Source organism: Ptychodera flava, chromosome 7 (assembly GCF_041260155.1).
Source record: "Ptychodera flava strain L36383 chromosome 7, AS_Pfla_20210202, whole genome shotgun sequence".
Classification (NCBI taxonomy): Eukaryota; Metazoa; Hemichordata; class Enteropneusta; family Ptychoderidae; genus Ptychodera; species Ptychodera flava.
Window position 1 is genome coordinate 40,211,345 of NC_091934.1, and position 11,425 is coordinate 40,222,769.

General features: G+C 38.1%; 1 protein-coding gene across 1 annotated transcript; it reads left to right on the forward strand.

The window, feature by feature from the left end:
* The first annotated feature begins 2,585 nt into the window (after window positions 1–2,585).
* On the forward strand, window positions 2,586–11,186 carry LOC139137541 (uncharacterized). The gene is made up of 3 exons (XM_070705701.1): window positions 2,586–2,754; window positions 3,303–3,463; window positions 9,207–11,186. The coding sequence occupies exons 1-3, from the start codon at window positions 2,747–2,749 to the stop codon at window positions 9,410–9,412; spliced, it is 375 nt and encodes a 124-aa protein (XP_070561802.1). The 5' UTR covers window positions 2,586–2,746; the 3' UTR covers window positions 9,413–11,186.
* Window positions 11,187–11,425: the final 239 nt, after the last annotated feature.

Sequence of the window (11,425 nt, forward strand, 5' to 3'; positions counted from 1 at the left end):
TTAGCAAAAGTCTCAGCAGCATCCATAATTAACTTAAAGTTAAAGTTCCAGTTTACTTTGGGTGGCTTGTGATATTCGGGGCCAAACTGGAACAGCTGCCGAAGCTTAGGATGTGTTACTATTTTCATGTCACCTGTTATTGTATGACCGTGAGGTTTGTAACAAAAGGGAGATGACATACAATCACAAGTACCATCATGAACACTGTTCCTAATATCAGTTTCTTTCAAGCCATATTGTAATTAAACAATTTCCTACCTATGGTCTTAGAATAGGTATAGGACACTATAGAGGGTCTTGAAATGTAAAACAAGGTGGTACTTTGTCCATAACGTCCTTGTTGTGTAAGATATTGCTGATGTTAATCATGTCAATCCCTTTGTTAACAAACCTCAAGGAAAAAAACAATCTCTGCTGACTGTTGATGCTTTCCGTCCGAACAAATTTGAATAGGCGATAGTTGCCTATATCCATAATAATGGCGATTAACCGGTATTCGGGCAGCAGAGGGTCGTATACATTCATAGCTTCAACGGTCAGGAGAAGTGATCTTAACTTCTGCAAGGAGCATGCAAACAATGCAGTTCTTACCTTGTGAACACTCAAAGGTTGATTTTACATGGGTAGTAGATCACTGAACTGAGGATTACTGCTGTTATTGCTGTGTCGATGCCATGACTTCGTCGTCTTCTCTGATGAGAATTAAACAAACCCATGACATTGACAGTCTTTCCTCTGGGGCTAGATAGGTTACCCACACCTAGTATGTTATCATTACAGCCATAAGGTATAGCTGTGCCAAGTTCAGTGATCCCAGTGGTGTTCACATTGTTTGCGATAACTCTTACTCAGTATTGAACTATTAGAAGGATGGTAAATTTTTTCTAATATTCTTACTTTCATGTTCAGTACTGAGTGAAGAGGACTATTGAAGTGAGTGTAAAGGCAGGTTGGCAGATTGTTGTTAATGCCTGACCTATGCCCACACGTCCTCTTAGAAAGTTTGTCCCCGGTCTCTCCAACATATATAAGACCACACAAAGTGCACTCTATGCCATAAATGATGTTCAAAGATTGGCATGAAAGGGACTCAAAGGCCTTTGTGTGGTACGACTTTTTGGACAGATTACTCCGTGTCACAGCGTCAGTGACCAGAATATCACATGTCTTGCAATTCCTAGTCAGACACTGTGACACAGAACAACAAGAAATTTCCAGATTTTTTCTTCCTACTTGCATACACAGTTTTGGTAACAGCTGTTTTTAGTAGAGTCTGAAGTTCTTCTGTTCTTTCTAAAACCAAACTGACATTGTGAGATGAGAATGATAGGGAACGATCGACGGTTGCATGATAGATGAACTTGCTAATTTTCACAGAAAAATCGAACGCCGAAGATGACATGGCATAGATTTAAAAGTGAAGCCGTGCAAATAACTACAACGTCCGATGCTTCGTCTAATTTCCGAGCTTGCCACAATACAAATGTGCTGATCACATGATCTTATCAGGTGACTATGTTCATTAATATGCAGTCAAAATTCTAACAAATATTAGGGAGCCGTCATTATATACGGCCTGGGGATCGGAGGAATGTGAGGGGGTCACTCAAAAAATTCAAAACTTCAAGGGAGTTGCTCAAAATGTGTAGAGGAAGGAGAAGGTTACTCAATTTTTTGTGCGAAATAAATTGAAACACCTCTCAGATTGCACCATTGCACACATCAATTTCTCAAAATGTTCGATGCGAGAGGGGGAACTCGTGCCCTCCCCTTAGGGTGTTCTAACTGTTACTAGTAAAAGACAAATGAAAAATGCCTTTCAGATTGTACCATTGCACACATCAATTGCCCAAAATTTTCGATACGAGAGGGGGAAAATCCCTCTCGTGCTCTCCCCCTTGAAAACCCTCCCGTGCTCTCCCCCTTAGGGTGTTCTAACTGTTACTAGTAAAAGACAAATGAAAAATGCCTTTCAGATTGTACCATTGCACACATCAATTGCCCAAAATTTTCCATTCAAGTTAGGGGAAGCCCCATCTGATACTTTTTCCCTCGGCCTCCTGCGTGTTATCCCTCACCCTGTACTTTCAAATTCTGCTAATGATTTAACGATTTTCATTAGATGCCCTAATGAAAATCCTGTCATGATACTCATCTAAAATTAAACAATATACTGTATGGTTGGGTAATGGTTATAGCGTGAGCTTTTATATTTGTGTTTTGTTGTGACTTTGAATTCCATTTTTATGTTTTCACCTTTTTGAACCGTCATGGGATGATAATCTAGCAGGGTACATAGTAAAGGTCTTTACTATTGCTGTATTTTGTAAATATTACAACTACATATCGGCATTTTGCATTATTTCTAAGTGCGGGGTCAGTCAAAATTTCAGAGTTAGAGGGGGGTTACTCAAATTCATCATGGTCTGCTAGGGAGGTACTCGAAATTTCGGTGTTATGGATGAAATTCCCTCTCCCCCCCCACCAGGCCGTAAATAATGAGGCTCCCTTTGCCCATATCTGACCCCATTTCGTGAGCAGCGCAGCCAGCGGTAGAAATTGGGCAGGGGACCAGATAACCTTATACAGTGCGGTATTCTCACCGAGGTCACACGGTCTTGCTTGTTTCTTTTTATCGAGAGTTGTCGATTATAACGCTACAATGCGGTTAGCCTACAGCTGAACGTGCACGACTTCTTTAAACTCTAAGACCTTAAAGATTGTGGAAGTATCGAACTTCAATGACATGGCGAGGTAGGTAGTTTAATTTGGAGGTTGAAGCGAGCGAGTTCTACCTCAAGGCTAGACGTATAAGCAGACCTGGGTCGGTTGTATGGCACGATGGATCCACAGTGTAAAGTTTTCCGGTCTATGACCTCTCTAGCATTTTCACCATTCCTTCCGACATAGCTTTGAACACTTTTTGCATTTAATCGCCTATGTGGTATACGCAGAAAGAATAGGATGTATGACACGGTCCTGCTTGTTAGACCTTGAATACAATTAAGTGCGGAGTTAACAGTCAAATAAAATGTCCACGTCGACAGCTGAATACCTCTTTACCTTTAACACCCAAGTGCGAACCAGCATTTATTCTCAATGTCAACTCAAAACTCTCTGGTAAGTCTGCGTTCACAAGTAACGGTTAGGGGGCGGGGGGCTGGACGAATCACGATTGAAATCTTATTTTTTCAGATCCCCATGATACCCTCAAAAATTTTTAAAGCCCCCACGTATGTGACCAGACATGTCCAAGTCCCTCAAAAAATATAATAACATAATAACAATTGCCTTCCTTTCAGTTCCGATGTCAAAGTTCACATTGCCACAAAAGAAGACATGACAGCAGTAAGTGCCATTACAGTGGCAGTAGACTGGAACTATCCTGTCGAATATCTTGAAACGTTACGTCTCCTGGACCCAGAGGGCTTCTTTGTTGCCAAGAAAGGTGACGAGATAGTTGGTGAGTTTAAGTTTCCCAATCGAACCAAGATTAAGGGACAAATATTTTTTACCAGAATATCAACCAAATTTTAAATGAAAAGTCTTCATTCTGTGATGGAAAGCCGCTCGAAAGCTCAACTGCTTCAAAGGCAATCAAGGTATTGAGAACCAATTACTTACAGCACCAATTTCTGAATACCTGTTACATGCTAACTATTCTTATTTGTAAAGATATTTAAATCTGGTTTATCGACAGTCATTTCTCCTTTAAGTGTGCTTCATATCTCGTTGAAGACTTAGTATTCAGGCTGCCAATACAAATAACACATATAGGATTTCTAATCAAGATACAATCAAATACCATAACATAGTTGTATATAAAACTGTACGAGATGTTAATAATAATAATATGATAATAATACTTTATTTCCACTGGTAGGGCCTCTGCCCATCACACACAAAATAATTACACATTTTTGCAGAGAGAGAAAAAATATTACAAAGGTCATTGTAAGCATGATAATATCGAAGCTATAAGCAGCATATTTAAATACAACTCTGTTATTGTGTCTTCTTTACAAAGAAATGTCTTTTCTTAAATGACTTGTGAACAAAATTGACAACTTATATTGTACTTGTTGATTTTTACATGCTAATGAGGCAAAACACTTACCACGTGTAGGGTAAAACCGGTATCTCTGAGGATTCAACTCAGATCTGTCATTTTCGTATGGTGGACATAACAATAGAAAATGGCACTCGTCCTCTACGATTGAAACACCTTGACTTTTACAATACGTGCAAATTCTCATATTGACAGGCACAGGTGGATTAAAACGGCGTCCCTTTTCAACTGCTAATCAATGGCTTGAACACCTAAGCTTCGCAAAGTCATATTTGTATTTCGTGATATTAATACACGACAGATAGGTTTAAGGTTCAAGCGTTACTTTAAATTGAGCATAGCTTCGCAATCGTTGGGAGTCTGTTAATGCAGCTGACCATTCTTGCCTATAGTAATCTTTTAACGTTTCGTAAAACAATTTCAAGAAATACTATGATTCCCAACCTGTTGCTCAATTCACACTGTTACAAAACCGAGTCTGTATAACAATTCTCTTATTCTTGTGACCCAAGTAATTCTACAAGAAGAGTACAAGACTCTTAGCATCTCATAACAAGCTCGAGGATACCGACTGGTATCCATTTCAATGACTTTTAGCCAATACAGATGTATCGAAGAGTTTAAAGTACAAGAAGTACGCCCAATTTCTTTATAACAACTTGTATTTGATAAAGGGCCTTGTTTCCCTTATTGGCTTGTGACCGAGATAGACGTGGTGGAAAGATAATACAGTGCTTTACCACATTTACTGGCATCCCCTTGTAAACCCACTTTCGTACCCTCTTAAAATACTCCAATTTTTAAAACAATTGTTTAGACTTGTCATTGACATACACCAATTATTACAGAACAATTCAAGTTGATTCAGTTTTCTTGTAATTTTATGGGAAGATCTGCAGCATCAGGTACGTCATCTGCGTACATAAGAATACCTATATTGTTGAAATCATTGTTCAAAAACATTACCCCATTATCAGCAAACATCCTAGCCTTTTTCCACCTTTACAATTAAAATAGTATGTGAGGCCACCATTACATAGAACACACGATTCGATATTTTGGTACATAGACCTCAGAATTTTCAAAATATTCCCATGAAAACAAGAGGATATCAGTCTAAACCGTAAATACTTGTGTGTTACACGATCAAAAGCTTTAAAAAATCAATATATATATATATATATATATTTGTGTACAAGATATTGTAAAGTAAACATATTGTCCATAGTACTATATTCCTTACAGAAACCGGCCTATACTTCATTAATTATACCGTTCTCTTGTGTCGAATTGCTCTCTCTCTCTCTCTCTCTCTCTCTCTCTCTCTCTCTCTCTCTCTCTCTCTCTGCGCAGAATATTTTGCATAAAAATAAAATTGCAATTACAAATGGCCATTAAAAGGTCGATTCAAATATAAGTAGCAGATATTTTGGTGCATACCTGTAAATTTCTGCCTTAAGTCATCCCTGTGAACACATTTCTGAAGATGTTAGCAGACAGAGGTGTATCCTTCGTTGACTCGTAACTCAAAACCAAAATATTTTCAATCCTGTCACATACCTATAGAGAAAACAGATGGTTTCTCTATAGAGGGCAATTTTTATCACAGAAATGGAGAAAGCTACCAGACAATTAAACCATGCAAATTGCTACTGACTGACTGTTTAAAGTCATCTCCAGCTTGTGATTACATATGTTCCATTACAAAGTGTGGTATTAAAAACTGCAAAACTTGCAGTATGCTCATCACTACAGAACAGTTCAGTAGTAGTTTGACAGGGAAGACCTATTCTACCAAATGTCTGGAACCTCTTGATTGCACTACCAAAAACGTAATTTATGGAATTGAGTGTTCTTTGTGTCAGCTCATTTATGTTGGTGAAACAGGAAACAGCTTACGATCTAGAATGAACGGACATCGCCGTGGAGTGAATCGATCTTTGGATGTGCAACTTTATAAGCATTTTAACCAAAACGATCACTCCACTTTGTCTATGCGTGTCCGTATTCTTGAAAAAATATACCATCCAACCAACAGCCCCACACTTAGTTCACCATTACGTAGACAGAGAGAATACCACTGGATTAGACAGTTAGGTACCGCAATGCCTTATAGTTGTAATGACAACATCAAAGATATAGGCAATCTCTCAAGTCCTGGTTGTTCAGAAGTTAATGTGATGGGCCTCTTTGAGTCTTCTGTCCGTAGAAGACGTAGTCATGGACATAGGCGTTACCATCGGCCTAAATTGAATACAGCTACCTCCAACTGCCATGACAAATTTCATGATATGCTTCTTATATTACAGAAGCCTTTAGGTCTCCATCACATTCGTACTTCATTATTTGCTCTTTCCATCAAGGACTTGAGAAGGTTGCATGCCTATACATTGGGATTGTCTTTGACAGATCCGAACAAACAACACTACAGACTGGTCAGTATTATTGCTGATATTGCACTATACAGACTATACAAGCCTGTTCGTGCTGAAACTATGACTGATGATCATCGTCATTTCATACATCTTCCATTTACTAACAAAGGAACTGATGCCATTAATATCAGCAATATACTTCACAACAAAAATGTTACATCAACTATACCTATTTACTTTAAGAACCAGTCTGTACCTATTCTGTCATATCGGTACATCAAGACAATCTCCAATACAATATTCAATTACAGTAAGGCATTGCGGCACTTAAATATTGATGAATTCCTTCAAACACCAGCGTCCTGTGACTGCTCTACATCTCCCTTCAAATATATTTCAGTTGGCCATGTCATCACTGGTGATCTGAACTTGGTTGAACATCACCACCTTCGTAAGATATTATCTTGTGGACCCAAGTTCAGAGAACCTCGCAGGATCAACTGGAACCATAATTTTAAGATCATTATGGACTCTGTTGAAGAATATGCCAGGAAATGGGCTAAAAGGGAGGATGTAGAGCTAGACACACTGTCAGAATGGGTCAAATCTGTGAGGAAAATAGTTCGTGGCCGTATTGGTCGACTAAAATCACATGTTTGCAGAAGACCCTATTCTGTATTTAAGGTAATATGCACCTCGAAAGTGAAAGACTTAAACTTTTGCTAAAACTTTCCTCAGTGAAACTTTTAACCATTCTCTTACCGAAGCAAGAATAAAAATCAGGGGTCACCGTGCAAACTTTGGTACTAGAGAGACAAACAACTTGCGATTTCTCGATATTTGAAATTCAAAATGGCCGCCATCACTGTGTTAACTCTATGGGAAAAAATAAAATTTTCGATTTTCGAAAAACTAATACGGTGAAAACTCTTCTTTCGCCAAGAGCTTCAAAATGAGTCCCCACAAGTGGTAGGTCAGAAGAGAATTGATAAAACTTGAAGGGCCGAATTTCTGTCCCCGAGGTGCATTCTACCTTAAAGATCCTGATGCTGTTAAGTGTTTGAATGACATCCATGACAAATATGTTGTCGTCCCTGCTGATAAAGCTGCCAATATTATTGTATTTGTCTGTAAGAAGTATTATTTTGAATGTCTTAAAGACGAACTTGGTGTAACTAAGACCTCTACCAACTCCACTTACAGACAATCAATGTTCAACAAATCTGAAATTTTGGCAAACCATAAGTCATTCATGAATAATTTTAATATCACAACAAAGGATGACCATAATAAGTTGCCTAGCTTATACTGGATGCCAAAGCTCCACAAACACCTTACAAAGCTAGGTTTATCGCAGGATATTCAAAATGTTCAACAAGAGAGTTATCGAAGATACTGACTTCTGTTCTTTGTACTGTTAAACGGGGACTTCAAGCATACTGTGATGTTGTCTTTTCTCGGAGTGGTATAAATCAAATGTAGATATTAAAAAATTCGAAGGAACTCTTGGAAAATTTGAAATCAAGATCTGTTTCAAAAATAACATCTATTAAAACTTTCGATTTATCCACATTGTATACCACAATACCACATGATAAATTGAAAGAACGCTTGAAAAACGTCATCAACCAAGCGTTTTTCTACAAAAACGGTTCACGCCGTTACAAATATGTAGTATTAGGGTATAATTCTACATATTTTGTTTAAAATGTTACTAACGCTAAAGTGTTTTATACCGAGAAAGACATTATCAGTATGCTTGATTTCCTCATCGACAACATATTTGTAGAATTTGGAGGACACATTTTCCAACAGTGTATAGGAATTCCTATGGGCACTAACTGTGCTCCCTTGCTTGCAGACTTATTTCTGTTCTCATGCGAGGCAGAATTTATCCAGAACCTAATCAAACAGAAAAAGGTCTCTGTAGCTCAAACTTTCAATCTAACATATAGATACATAGACGATGTTATTTCAATGAATAACTCTGAATTCAGTGAATATCTCGCTATGATTTATCCTCCAGAATTGGAGATTAAAGAAACTACAGAAACGGCCTCTTCTGCTTCATTTCTGGACATTTTACTTGAATTTGACTCTAATGGTCACCTTTCTACTAGGCTATATGACAAGAGAGATGATTTCAACTTTAGTATAATCAATTTTCCACACCTCATCAGTAATATTCCACTTTCACTAGCTTATGGAGTATACATTTCCCAGCTTATTCGATATGCAAGAGCATGCAGTTCATATGGTGATTTTGTAGAGAGACATGGCCATCTCTCTTACAAACTGTTAAATCAAGGTTACACCAGAGCAAGACTTGTCTCTACATTCAAACGCTTTTTTGGCAGGTATCGTAAGCTGGTAGATAAATACAATATCTCTCTTCGACAAATGATCGCTGATGGCATCGGTGACATTGGGCCTTAGTTAGTGACCACTACCTATCTGACCTACAGATTGATATATGGCGGGTGCCACATGTGGGCAGGATGCGCTTACTATTTTCGAAACACATGGCATAACTTCTTGTTTCTTTCATGAATTTGACTTTGTTTGTGTACTGTCTATTTACTGTCTGTTCTGTGCTGTTTTGTGTCTATGTTTACAACTATTGTCTTACGAATTCTGACCTAGTGTTATTGGATTATGGAATAGTATGATTGCGATTATTTTATTAAGTTACCACATGCACATCTACCAACCAAAGGTTGAACTTGTTTCGTCTTATCACTGTGTGCTGTTTTCACCAACAGGTACAGGAATGGCAATTAACATCGACGACGATTTTGCATACTTTGCGATGAGTATAACCAAGAAAGGCCATAGAAAACAAGGCATTCAACGCAGAATTTTCCAGGAGATGTTCAAACATGCTGGTCACAGAAATATCGGTATTAACTCTATTGACGAACATCGCAAAGAAGTTAGTTCTGTAATTGGTTTCAAGCTAATTTCTTAGCAAAGTATCTTGTTTCCGGGGATTGCCTGATCGTGCTGCATTGCCAAGCATTAGCACGCTTCAATTATCAAACTTTAAGATTCTGCCGCTAAGCAGCGTGTCTTTTGATAGCCTTGTCAATTATGACGCAAACGTTGTAACATTTCATAGGGGTAATTTCCTTAAATTGTGGTGCAAGAGTACTGGATGTGTTATTTTTGTATCGGCCAATGAAAAAGGCGACATTGTTGGCTATGTAAACGCCCGTCCATTAATGGGTGATTTTTCCGTACTACCACTTATCGCTGACAATGCAGAAATTGCAGAATCGTTGCTCCTTACTCTTATTCATCACCTGCCCGATGACACATTCGTAAAGTTACACCCGGTCTTGCCAAACCTTGCTGCGGTTGAGTTGGCAACAAAGTATGACATCCACGAATTATTATATACATTCACCTGTCAATTCAACAAAAACATAATACCTGTAAAGCTTGACAAAGCATTTTCTGCATCATCGCCAGAAATTGTTTAAAGACTATAATTTGAAATGTTTACTTTCTAAGATTGTTTTCCACGAAATCATTAAAGTACCCAGACAAATTCGCATGGCTCGTGGCGTTGAATTTTCGTGCTCAAAACTCCAAGCCAGCATCTGCAGCATACACACAGTCAAACACTTATCCACTTTTCGGGATCGTAATTCTGTAATTCCGAACCTTAGTCTAAATAGCCCTTGGAAAATCAGCTGAAATATGTAAACGAACCGGAGATTTTGTTGACAAAAGGATATAAGGAATGAGCAATAATCAGAGTTCAGGCAGGTATAGGTCATTTTATTAGCGACGAAGTTACGTAACTGAGGAAGCTAATAGACTACAGAAGGCAAAATTGACGTCATTTCCGTCAACAGATTCCGTAAAACTATTTGTCACAAGTGTACGTCATTTCCATCAACAGCTTCCGTAAAACTATTTTTGTCACACCACGTGATCAGTGTTATGTAAAGACTAGCATACCACCACACCTTATTCACGCTGCACACTGTCAGCGAAAATATCTTGAGAAGGAAAGGAGAGATCGTGATGTGTACATGACCTCACAATAAAATTGAAGTTAGGGCGTGCGTGTGAGTGTATCGGCTTACATGAAAATGCGATAGAGAACGTCCATGCTCGATCAATTTGTTTTTGTCCTGTCAGTGTAAATTACGAGATTGGTGGACGGACATGTGAACACTATTGATCTTGGGTTTGTTTGTGGTCTTTGTCTGACATGTCGTTCCGATATCCTTGTTACTGCGCAGGAGAGAATGAATTACGTCCCTCATGAGTTTCAAATATGTCACAAAATACGAATTTTTGAGTGGATTTACGATTTTTTTAATGCCAGTTAGTAGAATTACGAGCGAAAATTTCAGCTTCCCGTGCAAGAAACCTCAGTCTGTAAACTTTTCACATGTTGTACCATACGAACAATGCTATGGCCTCTGAAAATGCTCAGTGTGTAAGCGTGTGGGAATTTTCTGATCCATTTTGATCCAAAAACATTAAACCATCGAAGAGACCGGAATCAATGTTCGAATTCAAAGAAGGTGATCTATCAGTTTAATCAGAGCAGTGTGACATGATTGATGATCTCTGAAGCCAGATTGGGACTCAACAATCAAATGATTCATTTTTTGATACACAGATCAACGGGCAAACCCACTAACAGATCTGCGAACAAAAAAAGTCATACCATCACAAGACAAATATACAAGACAACCATAAAAGTAACACGTTACATTAAATTGAAAAAAGATACACAAATCAAAAAAAAAGAGAACTGTTAAAATGACTTGATAAAATAATTTTAAAACTACACAGCGTGGAGAAAATATCTATATTACAATTGAAAGAGATATCGTTAAAAACAGACATGCATCTGGGCACTGTCGAGAATTTTCTGCAATTAATGGAACAGAAGTCTGGTTTAAAAAGAGGTTTATTGCGTAAATTTCTACTGAGGCATAAAAGCAAATTTGATTTAAAA